Source organism: Podarcis vaucheri (assembly GCF_965113315.1).
Source record: "Podarcis vaucheri genome assembly, chromosome: 5".
Lineage (NCBI taxonomy): Eukaryota > Metazoa > Chordata > Lepidosauria > Squamata > Lacertidae > Podarcis > Podarcis vaucheri.
In genome coordinates, this window is record NC_138763.1 from 73,144,220 (window position 1) to 73,161,143 (window position 16,924).

At 47.0% G+C, this 16,924-nt stretch overlaps 1 protein-coding gene across 1 annotated transcript in view; it reads left to right on the plus strand.

The window, feature by feature from the left end:
- Positions 1-16,924, plus strand: part of CDH23 (cadherin related 23) — a 402,434-nt gene that overhangs the window by 380,189 nt on the left and 5,321 nt on the right. Inside the window, exons 52-64 of the mRNA XM_082222023.1 lie at positions 177-354; positions 5,738-5,949; positions 6,741-6,935; positions 8,531-8,641; positions 9,703-9,832; positions 10,584-10,847; positions 11,363-11,524; positions 12,591-12,847; positions 13,053-13,150; positions 14,110-14,230; positions 15,148-15,227; positions 16,062-16,102; positions 16,596-16,656. Coding sequence (XP_082078149.1) covers positions 177-354; positions 5,738-5,949; positions 6,741-6,935; positions 8,531-8,641; positions 9,703-9,832; positions 10,584-10,847; positions 11,363-11,524; positions 12,591-12,847; positions 13,053-13,150; positions 14,110-14,230; positions 15,148-15,227; positions 16,062-16,102; positions 16,596-16,656 — 1,910 coding nt within the window. The remainder of the gene's footprint in view (positions 1-176; positions 355-5,737; positions 5,950-6,740; positions 6,936-8,530; positions 8,642-9,702; positions 9,833-10,583; positions 10,848-11,362; positions 11,525-12,590; positions 12,848-13,052; positions 13,151-14,109; positions 14,231-15,147; positions 15,228-16,061; positions 16,103-16,595; positions 16,657-16,924) is intronic.

The window sequence follows — 16,924 nt, forward strand, 5'->3', positions numbered from 1 at the left end:
TGATTCATAGAAAAATACCCGTAAAAAAAGATGAGCCAGCTAAGTGAGGTTTTTGGGGTATCCACTTTGCGTGTGCACCGTTGTGATGGGAGGATCGTGATGTTCATGTGCTTCAGTCTTCTAAGGGGCTTCTCTCCCCCCCCCCCAACTACATTATTGGTTTGCTTTGATTTCAGGTGGTGATTACAGTTTTGGATATCAATGACTGCCGACCCCAATTTGCCAAAAAACAGTATAGCACCAGTGTGTATGAAAACGAGCCGGGAGGGACTTCTGTGATCACGATGACTGCTACTGACCTTGACGAGGGAGACAACGGAATGGTGACCTACAATATTGAAGGGCCTGGAGTAGGTATGTAGCTACATGAACGGAGAAGGCTTGTAGACAGGTGGGAAGAAAGAGAGCGAGACGGGTTAAAATCCCAGAAATCATCAAAAGCACAAAAAGGCTCACTTTCTTTCCATTTTACAAAAGAGAGAGAGAGAGAGAGAGAGAGAGAGAGAGAGCAGGCAATTGATTACTGTGTAGATGTAGACAATATGTACCATATTGCTTTGTATGATGTTCTTGGTTATTGGTGTTAATTATTACCAGATTCACATAGGACAGGGGTCTGCAACCCGCGGCTCCGGAGCCGCATGTGGCTCTTTTACATCTTTGCTGCGGCTCCGGGGCGGATACTAGCGAGGGGAGGAGGCGCATTGTGCGCCCCGACACTCCTCACTGTGGCGGGCGCTGTACTGGCTGTGACGTCGCATGGGGGCGGTGCGTGCGTTAGTCACGCACCGTCCCGACGTCACCTTCCCGCCCGCTGTCAGATCGTGGCTCCGGAGATATATTTGTTTTAAATGTCGCAATGGTTTTGCGGCTCCCAGTTGTTGTTTTTTCTTCGGAAACGGGTCCAAGTGGCTCTTTTTGTCTTAAAGGTTGCAGACCCCTGACATAGGAGTTGCAATGGGCAAAATGATTTGTAATACCTTTACCTTCACAATAACCCTGCATGTTGGGTTTTGTTGTTTGTTGTTGTTTAGTCATTTAGTCGTGTCCAACTCTTCGTCACCCCATGGACCAGAGCATGCCAGGCACTCCTGTCTTCCACTGCCTCCCGCAGTTTGGTCACACTCATGCTGGTAGCTTCAAGAACACTATCCAAACATCTCGTCCTCTGTTGTCCCCTTCTCCTTGTGCCCTCCATCTTTCCCAACATCTGGGTCTTTTCCAGGGAGTCTTCTCTTCTCATGAGGTGGCCAAAGTATTGGAGCCTCAGCTTCACAATCTGTCCTTCCAGTGAGCACTCAGGGCTGATTTCTTTAAGAATGGAAAGGTTTGATCTTCTTGCAGTCCACGGGACTCTCAAGAGTCTCCTCCAGCACCACAATTCAAAAGCTATGACCTGTCCATCTTGGGTGCCCTGCTCAGCATAGTTCATAGCTTCTCTGAGTTGTTCAAGCCCCTTCGCCACGGCAAGGCAGTGATCCAGGAAGGGACGTGTTGTTCCCATTTAACTATTTGAAGTGTCAGTGCAGAGGTAGACCCTGAATCCAGATCTCTCCGGGAGACCATGCTGGCTTTTTCTTTCTCTTTTGCTTCATCTCTCTTCTGTCAAGTGGGAAGACGGCATCTGGATATGGGTCAATTCCTCCTACTGCCCAGGGGAGGCAGGGTCAGGTAACATACCGTATTTTTCGCTCTATTGGACGCACCGGACCACAGGACGCACCTAGTTTTTAGAGGGGGAAATCAAGGAAAAAAATATTATCCCTCCCCCCAGCCCCAAAGAGCAACGGACAGGCTGCGCGCAGCCTGTCTGCTTCTCCCAGAGCTTCTCGGGGCTGCGGGGGAAGCCCGGGTTCCCCCACCAGCCCCAAAGAGCAAAGAAGCCAAGACAGCGCACGGGATCCATAGCCGCGCAACCTCTCCAGCCAGGAGCTAAACCTCTCCAGCGCGGCTAAAGAAGAAGACAAGGCAGTCCAGGGCAGGCACTCACTGCCCTGGCTTCCTCTTTAGCCTTGCACAGCATCTTTAGTCTTGCGCAACGGGATGGATTGCGCCCGCTGTCCACCGGGGCTGGACTAGATGACTCCTGGGGTTCCCTTCCAACCCTGCAATTCTATGACCTCGGAAGGTGTTTGGGGTCTCCACCACTGGAGGCTTTTAAGCAGCGGTTGGGGGACCATCTGCCTGGCGTTCTTTAGCTGTGATTCCTACATTGTGAGGGGGCTGGGCTAGATGACCCTCAGGTGGCCCTCCCAACTCTATACAGACCTACACTTCTGCAGCAGGAGATCCACAGCCACTTAGAATCTGTGTAATCTGTGTAATCTTCGACACCTCCCTTTCCATGGAGGCGCAGATTGCAGCTATAACAAAGGCGGCATTTTTCCATCTCCGCCAAGCTAAGCAGTTGGCTCCTTACCTCTCTCGCCCTGACCTAGCCACTGTGATCCACGCGACGGTCACCTCCAGACTGGATTATTGTAACTCGCTCTACGTGGGGCTGCCCTTGAGACTGACCCAGAAACTCCAGCGGGTGCAGAATGCTGCAGCGAGACTCCTTACGAGGTCTTCGCTGCGAGATCACATTCACCCGGTGCTATACCAGCTGCACTGGCTCCCGGTGGAGTACAGGATCAGGTTTAAGGTGCTGGTTTTAACCTTTAAAGCCCTATATGGCCTAGGACCCTCGTACCTACGGGACCGCCTCTCCTGGTATGCCCCACAGAGAAACCTACGGTCTTCAAATAAAAACATCTTGAAGGTCCCAGGCCACAGAGAAGTTAGGCTGGCCTCAACTAGAGCCAGGGCTTTTTCGGCTGTGGCTCCGATCTGGTGGAACACTCTGTCACAAGAGACCAGGGCCCTGCGGGACTTGACATCCTTCCGCAGGGCCTGCAAGACAGAGCTGTTCCACCAGGCCTTTGGCCAGGGCACAGCCTGACTCCCTCCCTCGGCAATCTTCGCAGAGCTCTGGCCCAATGGTTGCTAGTGGCTTGAATTAATTAATTTTTATAATGAATGATTTTAGAATGTTGTTTATGTTGTACCTTTGTACTGTTTTATTGTTGTTAGCCGCCCTGAGCCCGGCTTCGGCTGGGGAGGGCGGGATATAAATAAAATTTATTATTATTATTATTATTAGAATCATAGAATCATAGAGTTGGAATAGACCACAAGGGCCATCGAGTCCAACCCCCTGCCAAGTAGGAAACACCATCAGAGCACTTCACACAATGCCCACACCATCAGAGCACTTCACACAATGCCCACCATCAGACCACTTCACACAATGCCCACTCCCAATTTTCATCTGAGAGACATGTGGCTTCAGTGTCTAGGTAGGTACCCCCCTACCTGCCACACTTCCCCCACCCCACTTAAGCTGAGGGAATTCCTGCCAAGAGAAGCTCCCAGGTGAGGCAAGGGTTAAGATCTACCTCTGGTAGATCTCTTGCGGCTGGAGAGGCTAAAGAGGAAGCCAGTGCAGTGAACGGGATGGATCGTGCTCGCTGCCCTGGCTTCCTCTTTAGCCTTGCGAAGCCTCCCCCCCCCTCCCTGGAGAGGCGCGCAAGTCTAAAGAGGAAGCCAGGGCAGCGAACGGGATGGATCGCGCTCGCTGCCCTAGCTTCCTCTTTAGCCTTGCACAGTCTCCCGCGGCTGGAGAGGCGCGCAAGGCTAAAGAGGAAGCCAGGGCAGCGAACGGGATGGATCGCGCTCGCTGCTCTGGCTTCCTCTTTAGCCTTGCGAAGCCTCCCCCCCCCCCCCGGCGCGCAAGTCTAAAGAGGAAGCCAGGGCAGTGAACGGGATGGATCGCGCTCGCTGCCCTAGCTTCCTCTTTAGCCTTGTGAAGCCTCCCCCCCCCCCCCCGCTGGAGAGGCGCGCAAGTCTAAAGAGGAAGCCAGGGCAGCGAACGGGATCGCGCTCGCTGCTCTGGCTTCCTCTTTAGCCTTTCGAAGCCTTCTCCCCCCCCCCTCCAGGCGCGCAAGTCTAAAGAGGAAGCCAGGGCAGCGAACGGGATGGATCGCGCTCGCTGCCTTGGCTTCCTCTTTAGCCTTGCGAAGCCTCCCGCGGCTGGAGGGGTGCACAAGGCTAAAGAGGAAGCCAGGGCAGCGAACGGGATGGATCGCACTTGCTGCCCTGGCATCCTCTTTAGCCTTGCGAAGCCTCCCCCCCCCCCCCCGGCTGGAGAGGTTGTGCAAGGCTTTTCTAGAGGAGGGAGAAGGGACTGACTGGCGGCGTCAGTCCCTTCTCCCTCTTGGGGAAATGCCCGCAAGAGCCGCGCGAAGCTTGTGTGGGGCTCTTGAGGGCTTTTCCTGCCTGCCTCCTCCCTGCATTCGCTCCATAGGACGCACAGACTTTTCCCCTTAGTTTTTAAGACGGGAAAAGTGCGTCCTATGGTGCGAAAAGTACGGTAGATTTGAAGACATAGGCTGGCTGGGGAGATTCTACCCTTCCCTGCATCACCCAGGTTCAGAATAGCTTTCCATCCTCGCCAGTTTTTTGGCAGTCTTCTCAATCCCCCCCCCTTAGATTTTGTCCTTTCTTCTCACTGTACACTTCTTCCTCTTTGTTCTGCTTTTTCTTCTGCTTAAGGTCCACTCTCTACAGATTTTCTTCTCCTTTGAGCAATGGGTCTAGCAGGGAAAGGAAAAAATGAGAAAAGCAAGGAAGTATTATTACTAGGCCTGTAAGGAGCAGTCACAGAAGAGCTGGTGTCAGTGCCACTAAACCTCCTGCCTTGGCAACCGCTAGGCTGTCCCCAGAGGTGCACAATATCAGCTGCAAAGCCTTTTGCCTTTCTCCTGTGAAGCAGGAATGCACCATACCACACCTCATGATCAGACTTGCTTGGCTTGAATATTCATTACACTCCCTCCAGTGGTGGGTCTGCCCATAGTAACTCAACAGGAAAATTCCTCTAGAGCAGGGTTTCCCAAACTTGGACTTTCAGCTATTTTGGGACTTCAGTTCCCATCATGCCTGACCACTGGTCTTGTTAGCTAGGGATGATGGGAGTTGTAATCTGGCAACAGCTGGCAACCCAGGTTTGGAAAAGCCTTTCGCTAGAGTGTTGGTCTTCAACTGGTGGGTCAAAACCCACTAACAGCTTGCAATAGCAGCAGCAGCACCATCATATGAGAAGAAAGAAAGAGGTCTCCAAATGCTTGTTTGGGTTAAAGGTAGATCCCAGGTCTGGAAATATTGAAAGCTCCTTCTCTGCTTCATGGCTGAGTGGGGATTTGAACCCTGGTCTCCGAGGTTTTCGTTTAACCACTACGCTATTTGAGGCAAAGGGAAATCGCCTTTCTTCTGAAACTTGTATCCTCATTCCTACTTGTTTAAGGAGAGAACTAAAAATAACAGTTTTAACCTTTTCGGTGCTGTTTAGCCTTTTATCTGCTTTTTAAAAAAGTAGCAGTGATTTCTGAGTTTCCACAGGAACGTCAGCACTTCTGATAAATTTTTATAGGCAGCCCTAAAAGTATGAAATTTGCTGTGTGAGGTAGATATGTGCTGTTGCTACTAAACTTACTACTGTCTGGATTCAATTATTTAGTCTGATGTATCATTAGGGAGCAAATAAATTGAAGATGAATGAATTTATTGTTTGTTCACACACATTCCTTTTTCTCCATTTTGCTATTTGTTGAATAAATTTATTGAAGTAAACTTGCAAAGGTTTGTTTCCGTAGTGCAATAATTAATGCAGTATCTGTACCATCTCTTCTGCCTGTAGATGCCTTCAGAATTCACAAGGACTCAGGGCTCATAACAACTCGCAGGCGCCTACAGTCTTACGAGAGGTTCAACCTCACAGTTCTGGCCACCGACAAAGGGAGACCACCTCTCTGGGGAACAACTATGCTCCAAGTAGATGTTATTGACATCAACGATAACCGTCCGTTATTTATCCGCCCCCCCAATGGAACTATCTTGCACATTAAAGAGGTAAATCCCTATTTAGAATTTCTCATGCTTCTGATAAACGATACAGTAGTCCAGGGTTGGCCTTCTGTAGCTTTATGCAGCCAGCTGACTTAATGGTGTAGATTCCCACAGCAAAAAGTATATCTGCTCTGATCCGTGCTTTGTCTCTCACCTGCTTTCCTGAACAGAAGCATATTTGATCATTCTCAATCTTAGGTACAGTAATAAGTAATTGGATATTATTAGGATGCACACAGTTGCTCTGGCTGCACTATTGAGGGGGGGGGATAAAAATTCTGCTTTTCTTTATGAACAAAGCAATGACTAGAACTGAAATGTCCATCAGGTGGCAGCAGTGCAAACGGATGAGAAAGGTGCCCGAGTACAAATATAAAAGTGATGTGTATTGCTCAGCTTGAGCTAACATGGCACCTCAGACTGGGCTAGAACAGGAGGAGGATGACATCTTACTTTCACCTGCTCTCTGTATTATACAACTTTGCGAGTACTGACAAACCTGATCTTAAAGTAATGTGTGAGCTGTCCTGAGAACATGATGGTGCTCCTGCACACCAGGGGCTCTGCTTAGAAGCTTATAGGCTTTTAAGTTCAGAAGTTTAAAGGAATTGGCTGCAAGAGCTCTAAGTACAAGTTTGGCAGGCCATCCTGCTTTGACGAACCTTTAATGAAGGGGTGTGTGTGTGTGTGTAGGGATTTATGGTTCATAGGACATACTGTTCCCCAATAGACGCTTCTAGACTTGTATTCTTAAAAGCTTCCCCAGGTGATACAATATTTGTGTCTGCAAACAGGAAATCCCTCTCCGATCCAACGTGTATGAAGTCTACGCCACAGATAAGGACGAGGGTCTCAATGGAGCTGTGCAGTACACCTTCCTCAAAACTGGCGCAGGAAACAAAGACTGGGAATACTTCACCATCGACCCAAACAGCGGGCTCATCCAGACAGCAATGAGGCTGGACCGAGAGAAGCAAGCTGTGTACAGCGTAAGTCCCCTGGTCAAGAATGCTGGGACATTCACAGGAGTAGCCCATGTGGTTCTTTGTCCACAGCTGTGGCCCTCATTGCTCAGAAGGCTGCCAAGTCCAGCCTGCCCAAGATGTGTCCCAGTGCTGCGATGGTGCCCAGGGGCAGGTGGAGAACTCAGACAAGCATAACAAACATGGGAGCATGATTGGGGATGTGGTGAAGCTGCAGTAAAGATGTGTGCTTAAACCAGGCCTAGAACCAGCATGCTAGTGCAGCCTTCCAGGTGCTCAGTCAGTTCCCCTCTCAAGCTATGTGCTGCCCCATACATAGGGATCCATCAGCACAGACCACAGGTAGGTCTGAAAGATTAGGAGCACTGCTCCCCCGTCCCAGGTGCAGAGATGTTGCGGATGTGGTCTGGAAGTGTGAAGCCAGCTCCTTCCTGCTCAGTTCCTTTCCTAACTCTCTCTGTTTCTTTCTGTGGCTTCTATTTCTTCTTTAATCCATGGATGGCTCCACAAGCCTCTTATAGGGGTCTACTGCAATGCTGTCACAGGTTCAGCCTGTTAATGTGGGCCAGGGTGGGAAGCCTCCATCCCACAGGGCCAGGTTGGTCCCGATTTGGACCACAAAGCCATTTCCCCCAAACCATGCCCACCTGTCCCATACCTGACATCCAATGTGAGCTCAGATGTGGGGCTGACAGAAACACGGCTGGATTCCGTAGGGAACTCAGTCACACAGCCAATCACTGCAGAAAGTGGGTTTGGAGTCACTGTCTATCTGCTGACGGACAGTGCGTTCAAGTCTGTTGGATTGACTGCACAACCAACACGGTTGACTGTACAGTGGTACCTTGGGTTAAGAAGTTACCGTAATTCTTTCCAGATGTCTGTTCTTAACCTGAAACTGTTCTTAACCTGAGGTACCACTTTAGCTAATGGGGCCTCCTGCTGCTGCCACGCGATTTCTGTTCTCATCCTGAAGCAAAGTTCTTAACCCAAGGTACTATTTCTGGGTTAGCGGAGTCTGTAACCTGAAGCGTCTGTAACCTGAGGTACCACTGTACATCTGGCCCCCTCAGGAAGTAGGTTGGCCACCCGCTGCTTAGTGCTTACAAGCAAGGCAAAGCACCCTAGCACTACAGTTCCCAAGCACCCAGCTGCCGGCGGCTTAAGGAAGTGCAGCACCAAGACGCCACCTGCCAGTCACCTGACATCGTAATACAGCGGCCCACCTGTACAACTTGGCCTCTGAGGGTAGGAACTGATCAGGATCAGAGCCCCTCCCGATGGTAGCCAGTCAGGCTATTAAAATGAGGAAGAAATTAAACTACTTATTAGTTCTAATCCCATGTAATGCCATCAGACGCAGAACTGAGACACTGAACCAGCTTTCTGTTCTTCATTTTATATCCTAAATTAAGAAATGCCCCTGTTGCCTATTTCCCCTTTCTGACTCAAAGGACTGGCTAGGGAGTAGAGTCTTCCCTTTGACATGGGGAGGAAAGGGGGAAATAAATGTTGGTTTCTTTCCAGAACTTTTGAGCTTCCCTTTTACAGACCAGGTGTTGTTGTTGTTTTGTATGTGTGTGTGTGTGTTCCTCCTGCAGCTGATCATTGTGGCATGTGACCAAGGCCAACCACCTTACGAGACCATGCAGCCCCTCCAGGTGGCTCTGGATGATATAGATGACAACGAGCCCGTCTTCCTGAGGCCGCCTGTAAGCAGGTCTATCCCTTCCCCTTTTGGACTTCATTGGAGCTGTGGAATACCAGGTCCCAAAATAACAATCGGGTTCCTTCGGGAGCAATACGGGGAACAGTTGTTCTTACCTCCACCTCGCAGGATGCTGTTTGCAGAATGCGTTCTGCATAATAGTTTATTGGAGTCCCTGGAAATTCTGGGAATTCTTTGATCTTAGAGAAATGTTCAGTTATTCGTAGGGGAAAGTTTCTTCTTGCTTCATTTCTGCTACGACAGCAGACAAATAGGAAATACCCATTGCCTGAGATCTATGCATGGGAGACATTTGGGAAAGGATGGTAGCGTAGTTTTTGGCATAATGTCAGGGAGGTTTTCAGCGAAAAGGTTATGCTATGATATTAGGAGTTCACAACGCTGTTGCATCAAGCTATGCACTGTTCACCCTGCTCTCAAGGCTTTTTTATCTGCAGTTTTTTAATCTTATGAGTAGTGTTCATATAGATACAGTGGTACCTCGTTTTTCAAACGTAATCTGTTCCAGAAGCCTCAAACCGGAAGCCTCAGTACGGAAAACTCTAAATGGAAGCCGTGTTTCCTGTTCAACTTCCAAGGCACGTTCAAAAACTGAGACACTTACTTCCGGGTTTTTGGCATTCAAAAACAAAAACGTTTGACTACGGAGACATTTGGAAACCGATGTACCACTGTACTTGGATGACAATTTAACTCCTTAAAAAATTAGTAAAGGTGGGAGGTTTTTTTAAAAGAAAGCTCTTGAAATGCAAAGAAAGAAAATAGCTAAGACTTTCAAGGAAGAGCAAAGGGAAAAGTTAGGTTGCTTCTTTTAGCTGTCTTTATATATCTTGTATTATTAGTCGCACCTCAAATTTTATTTGAGGTTCAAAAAAATATTTTGCTTGCAGTCCCCCACCCCCAAATGCAATTCATTCAGTCAGTTGTTGAAAGTATTGCACATTGTTTACCATTTGTGACTTTATGCTTGTCTATTTTTGCTACCTTTTAACATGTGTTTTTTTCCCCTCTCTATCTCTCCATCTCTCCCAACATCTCCTGCAGAAAGGGTCTCCCCCTTATCAGGTTCTTTCTGTGCCTGAACACTCACGTCCTGGTACAGTGGTGGGCAATGTCACTGGAGCAGTAGATGCTGACGAGGGCTCCAATGCGATCGTCTATTACTTCATTGCAGGTAGACTTCATTTCTTTTTCGAGACTGTCCTTTGATTGTTTTCATGCTGCCTTATGCTTGTATCAAACCATCCAGTGTTTTAGAGAGAGAGAGAGAGAGAGAGAGAGAGAGAGAGAGAGATAGGCAACTCCCCATTTACCCCATTCCACTGCTACCCCCTTGCGATGCCAATAATGGCACGTGCAGCAGCAGTCGTGTGCATGCCGATTGTGCGCAAATGGGGAGTTGCCTGTATGTATGTATTCATGTATATGTGGTTAGAAGCTCAATTCCACAGCTGCAGGAGCAGGTGGTGCTGTGGTCTAAACCACTGAGCCTCTTGGGCTTGCTAATCAGAAGATCAACAGTTCGAATCCCTGGGGTGAGCTGCCATTGCTCTGTCCTAGCTCCGTCCAGCCTAGCAGTTCGAATGCATGCCAGTACAAGTAGATATATAGGTACCACTGCTGCAGGAAGGTAAACGGAGTTTCCATGCGCTCTGGCTTCCACCATGGAGTTCTGTTGCACCAGAAGCGGCTTAGTCATTTACCTTTCACCTCCAAGGCTGCACTGCTGAGTGCCCACCTGGTAGGACTAGCCCGTGAACATTAGATAATGGGATTGAAGGGTGAAAAAATTTGGAGGAAACCTAATTGGAATTTCTGTGTCTATCTCCTCCCCACCCACCCACACTAATACGACTACAGAAATATCATTTTAGAGAGGAACAAATTTAAAACAGAACTGACTAGTTCTCTCTCTTTTTTCCCAGCTGGTAACAGAGAGAATAATTTCCAGCTGAGTCGGGAAGGAAAATTGCAGGTGTTGCGGGACTTGGACCGAGAGAAGGAAGCTTTCTACTCTCTCATTGTCAAAGCCTCTAGCAATAGGAACTGGTCACCTCCCCAGGGTCGCCGGGCAACCAGGATCCAAGCCATGGATCTCAGCACTGATGCTACTCTGCAAGAAGTACGGATCTTTTTGGACGACATTAATGACCAACCTCCCCGGTTCACCAAATCAGAATACACAGCAGGTAGCGATGGTTCCACTTGAGCAATGCCCATTCTAATTGAATTACTGCAATTTTAGGGGGGGGTGGGAATTAGCATTTGTTTTGCAGCCTGGGTTTATTTTAGTATAATCAGGCAAACTGGGCAAAGCCAATTTGCAAGAGGAAAAATAATAAGTAAAATTTTAGGACTGATGTAAAAATCTTTACTACTGTTTTGTGAAGTGGCAAAACTGTATGTGATTTGTGCATAAGCGCATTCAGAATGGAGGACTAGTACCACAATGTACAATGGGATCTTTAAGACAGGGGCGGCTGACCTGGCTTGGACTACAGCTCCCATGATCTCGGATCATTGGCCATGCTAGCCAGGGCTAATGGGAGTTGTAGTCCAACAACAGCCAGAGGGCCACAGGTTGGCCACCCTTGATGGAGGTATTATTTCCCAAGAAATGACTTCTACTTCTGTTATTTTCTCCCTCTGGGGCTTTTCCTTTGTTACTTCTCTGCCTCACCCCACCCTGCTCCCTTTCCGAAAGGGGTAGCAACAGATGCAAAAGTGGGTTCCGAACTGATCAAGCTTGTTGCATTGGATGCCGATGTGGGAAACAATAGCCTGGTCTTGTACAGCATTCTGGGTATCCGTTACATCAAGCAACATTCCAACGACTCTGAGGAGGTGGCCAACATTTTCAGCATTGGTAAGAGAGGCAACAGCATGCATGGGGAGGGACCCGGGCCGAGTGAACTGTCTCGCTTGTTTGTGCTGCATTTGGTTAGCCCTGCTAAGTTTACATGGTGAAGGCCAGGGCCAGACCAACATATTTTGGCACCTGAGGCATACCCCAAAATGGTGCCCACTTCCCTGTCAGGGAAGAATGGGTGAGGGAAGATCAACATCAGGAGCAAAGGGGGGAAGAAAAGATAGACATCGGGATCTGCTGTCCCTGTGGACTCTGCCGCCTGAGGTTACCTTGCCTCATGGGTGGGCCGGCCCTCGTAAAGGCAAAACATTGTGTGCTAATAGAGCCATGGTCATATAATCCATAAGGTTGCTAATCAGTCATGCTTGAGAAAAGTTGCTGACAGGGATGCTGCCATACAACAAAGACTGCTTTATATTATCTTCAGCATCTCTTTGCTGGAGGTTACACTATAGCAAGGTTTCCCAAACTTGGGTCTCCAGCTGTTTTTGGACTACAACTCCTGTCATCCCTAGCTAGCAGGACCAATGGTCAGGGATGATGGGAACTGTAGTCCCAAAACAGCTGGAGACCCAGGTTGAGAAAACTTTGCACTATACTGTGGCAGGTTTTTGAGTATAAGTGTCACAGGACAAAACAAGTCTTTCTGTTATACTTAAAATCTCTGCCTGCTTCATTCCTCTTTAAGTAGATCTTGGTTGCTGCAAATACAAGGGAGCCACTGTTTAATTGGTCTTGGAAGTGAGTTAAACTAAAGGCTAATTCACATGTATTCGGAGCACTCAGGTGGTACAGTCCTGTTTGGTATATACCATTTCAGGCTGCAATGATTGGATGCTCCCTCTTCTTTAAAAAATATCACAAGCATTTAGAAAACTAGCACTTCAGAGAGGTGGTTAGGCTAAAACCTTGTAACCTGCTGTGCTGCTTTTATGTTCAGGAAGGTTTTTACATGGAGAAGCATGCTGTCTCCCACACACAGCCTCAAGTGGCACAGTCTCAACATGGCTGCCTCATGTGATGGTTCTGACCATGCAGGGTCACTTGTTGCTTCTTCTCAAAGGTAACCTAGACGGGATTCTTCGAACCTTTGACCTTTTCACTGCTTACAACCCTGGCTACTTTGTGGTGGATGTCATGGCCTCAGACCTGGCTGGTCATAACGACACTGCGGTTGTGGGAATCTATATCCTGCGGGACGACCAACGGGTGAAGATTATAATCAACGAGATCCCAGATAAAGTACGGCAATTTGAGGAAGAGTTCATCAGCCTATTGTCAAACATCACGGGGGCCATTGTCAATACGGATGACGTTCAGGTAACTGCTGCTTTGGGGCAACACATTCATTTCCTTAACAAGCAGTTGATCTTTCTTTCTCAGTCAAAGAAGTAGAGGTGAAAAACTGGCCAATTTCCTGGCAAAACCAGCCTTTGGGGGTGCGTGCCCTGGAGCCATCTAGTCACAGGGAAATGTAAGAATGGGATAGGAGAAGGGACACCTTTTTTTCTCTTGTCTCCCATAGTTCCACGTTGACAAAAAAGGCCGTGTGAACTTTGCCCAAACGGAATTGCTGATCCACGTGGTGAACCGGGAAACCAACCGGATTCTGGATGTAGAACGGTAAAGATGCTGTGTGTCTCCTCTGTGTAGGTTTAGATTTGAACACAGAAAGAAACAGCAATGGGTTTGTGGCTTAGGTGAGATTTGAGCTGAGGACTTTCCCACAAACATTTTTAGCCACATCGCACCATAATGGCTCTTCCTCTACAGAGTTGCCTTTGCCTCAGCAGTTAGGAAGAGACTTTTTTGTTGGATAGACAGCTAAAGATTCGTTCAGTTCTGCTGCTCATATAAAACATGGGTCTAACCATGCTTTGCACTGTGTCACATTGAGGCAGGCTGCATAATGTCATTGGATATAACAACCTCTCCTGTCACAAGCACGAGGAGTCTTAGACCCAGGTCCTAGTGTTTTGGCAATGTTTTGGTCAGCTGGCATCTGATACTAGTATTTATATTAGATAGAAAGACCCTCAAGCAGTGGTAGCCAACCCCGGCAACCTCTGCTGATCATAACTAAAAATAAATATTGAATTGAAACAGCCCTTCTAGTTCATATAATGATTACTTCACCATGAAAGGGTTTTTGTTGTTGTTGCCTTATGGCAGAGATTTGTGCAAAGCCTTTTCTTGCTAATCTAGCAGTCCCATTCCTTTGTGAGTCTCACACCTTATTTAAGATCAGGGATGGGGAACCTGCAGCCCTCCAGGTGATACTGGACTACAATTCCTATCATACTTGGCCATGCTGGCTGGGGCTGATGGGAGCTGGAGTCAATCAACACATGGAGGCGTCAGGTCCCCCAACTATGTTAAAAAAAAAAAAGAATTTGAATGATGGGCTTCATGACTCTTCTGATGCAATTTAATAGAGTGAGTTCCTGCTTCCAGGATCTCTTGAGTTGGAAATTATAGCTGGGAGGTGAGGGTTGATCGTTCTTGCCATAAACACTTTTTAAAAGTGTATTTTCAACACTAGGAAGGTGAATCCATAAATAAAGGTTTAACCCTCTTCCTAGAGTAATACAGATGATTGATGAGAATAAGGAGCAGCTGCGGAATCTCTTCCGGAATTACAATGTCTTGGATGTGCAGCCAGCAATCACTGCCAGGGCTCCAGACGACATGTCAGCGCTTCAGGTAAGATGGAGGTGGGGGTCCTTCCCTCTCTCAAGCTTACTTTGCTTCCAGCTCTCATGCTTTTTAGGAGGAGGTCCCCCACACTCTTCGGAATTGGCTGCATTGAAAGGAACTACCCCTTCATAAACTGTTTCCTTAGGTTTGCTGCAACAAGTTCATGATTCTTTAAAAAGCATGCAGCTGCCAAGATATACAAATGCACCTGCTGAACTTCTTTCTATTAAAAACACACAAAAAGGACTTATTTGGAAAGCAGCCGGCAACCTTATATTAACTGTTTTGTGAAAAGAGTGCAGGTACAAGTCCTAAAGCCATATTGAAAGGAGCTTTCATGAAAGGAATCTGTAGTGATGGGTATCAAAAAGATGTTGGGTTTTGCCATCGTTTTATTAGAGTGACCATTAAATGGCGGATTCACCATTCATTTCCTTTTATATTCTCTCCCTGTGACTTGGGCATGAATGCAGTTTGGAATCACCGAGTCAGATTATCGATATCTCATCGTTAGGGCAAATATTTACGGGGGGAGGGGGACCAAATCCTTATCTCCCCTACCCCTGCAGGCCATGTCTATCAGGTAGTGAGGGCCTGTCAATTACTTGAATTCACAATGGCGTCAGGGCTTCAGAGCACACCACACAGGGAGCTCTGTGCTTTGCTTTCAAGTCCCATCAAACAGCTGATTGGTGGTGCTTCAGAAGCCATCTTTTTGGTCCAGCCTCTTCGTAATCATATATGACATCAGGTGATGGGCAGCTTGGGCAGAATGGCCTAGCAGTCCATATGGGAAGATCTGGCAGACCTCATTAGACCCGTACCCCAATTTACACTGGGTCAGTAGCCAAGCCATTTCCTAGACATCCTATCCCTGCCGTAACAGTTAGCTTTGTTTTTGTTTTGTTTCTTACCATTTCTAGATGGCAATAATTATTCTGGCTATTCTCCTCTTCCTGGCAGCCATGTTGTTCATCCTCATGAACTGGTACTACAGAACAGCGTGAGTAGCCTCCAGCACTTGCACTGTGTAGGGCAGAGTATTTCAGATGCCATAATAATAATAATAATAATAATAATAATAATAATAATAATGTATTTTTGGAGCTGACATCAAACCCTTGCATACTGCAGAGGAGGAAGCTCTGATTCAGGGATTTCTAAAAGGAGTAATGGCTGTAGATTTCCACCACAGAACATAGCCTTGTGGGAGGGTGAAGTGGATGAAGTGCGTGTACTAAGTTTGTCAGCCCTGCTCCCAGGTTGCAGAGAGGGAATTTCCCTTTTTGGTGATTTATGGCTGTCTGACACCTTTGAATTGCACACTCTCTCTGCTGCCAAAAGTGGATTCATCTTCCAAGTTCATGATAAGGGATTTGGCTGCTTTACTCAAATATTTCTGCATCAGAACTGTAAGCTGAGTTGCATGAGGAAACATGCAACAGGTCTTTGCATGTTCAGTGGGAGAGAAATCTGTTTTCTGGTGTCAATCTTCCTTTGAGAGGTGGAACAATATTTTGTTTATTTTAAAATATTAGGTATATTAGTATATCTCAAGGAGCATGACTGAACTGGATTAAAACATAGCCTCTCTAATATATTTAAAGATGTTTAGATTTATAGAGAATTACTTCAAGGTTTGGGGGGAGGAATCCAGGAAGGAAACCCAATTTCAGCAAAAGAACTCAGTAGCAAAGGTTCTCAACCAATAGTCTTCTACTGGTTCAGAACAGTATGTGAGAGGATGTTAAAGGGCCAATCACATTACATGTATGATGAACAGACTTCACAATACAATTCTTGTGCTCTTTCCCCTTAGTTATTTTGTGTCTTGCAGGCACAAAAGAAAACTGAAAGCAATTGTGGCCGGTTCCACAGGTAAGAGATCTTAGAAGATCCATTTTTTTCCTGGCCCCTTGGGAAGGAAATAGACATTGAAAAATATGATGAGATAGCCATCACTCATAACACCATACGGTGAATAATAAGACCAGCAGCTTGGCCTGGGTTGCTTCCAGTCCTTGACTCTTTGGTGCTGGTGAAGTGTTGCTTTTCCAGTAAACTGGAAGTGAAATTAATTAATCCTGAAAAACAATTGATGTTGCACTCCAATGACTACTCCATTAAAAAGTAAATAAGGGATGTAAATTCTAGACTAAACTGCTTGTGTGGAAGGAAACTAACAAAGGCTAAACTGTGAAACTATTTGACGTGATGATAAGTAGTGAGGAAAACTTTAGCTGATAAGTTTCTGTGTGTCTAGTTGCTGGTAGAAGCACAGGGGCAACAGAAAACGGTTTTTTATAAGTCAAACTATAAACTCAACAGATGTGAATGATTCTCGGTAAATTTGACACATTGCTTTCTTCAGGTAACCGAGGTTTCATGGACATCATGGATATGCCAAACACAAATAAATATTCATTTGATGGGTGAGTTGTCAACAATTTCTGAAAGGTTTAACGCTGGCTAAAAGAGGCTATCCGAATGCTGACCATGCCTAATTAAAGACAATCTTGGCCTCTGGCACCTATGATTCTTACTTTTGAAGGTGGCTGTTACAGCACAATCTTTGTATATAGCGCAATCTTTGAAAACATGAGCTTAAATAAAAGGAGTGCTTAAAGTTATCTGAGATAGTATATTGACAAGTATGTGGGCCAAACTGGTGGATTTTTCTTGGATGGTTTCCCATTGCAG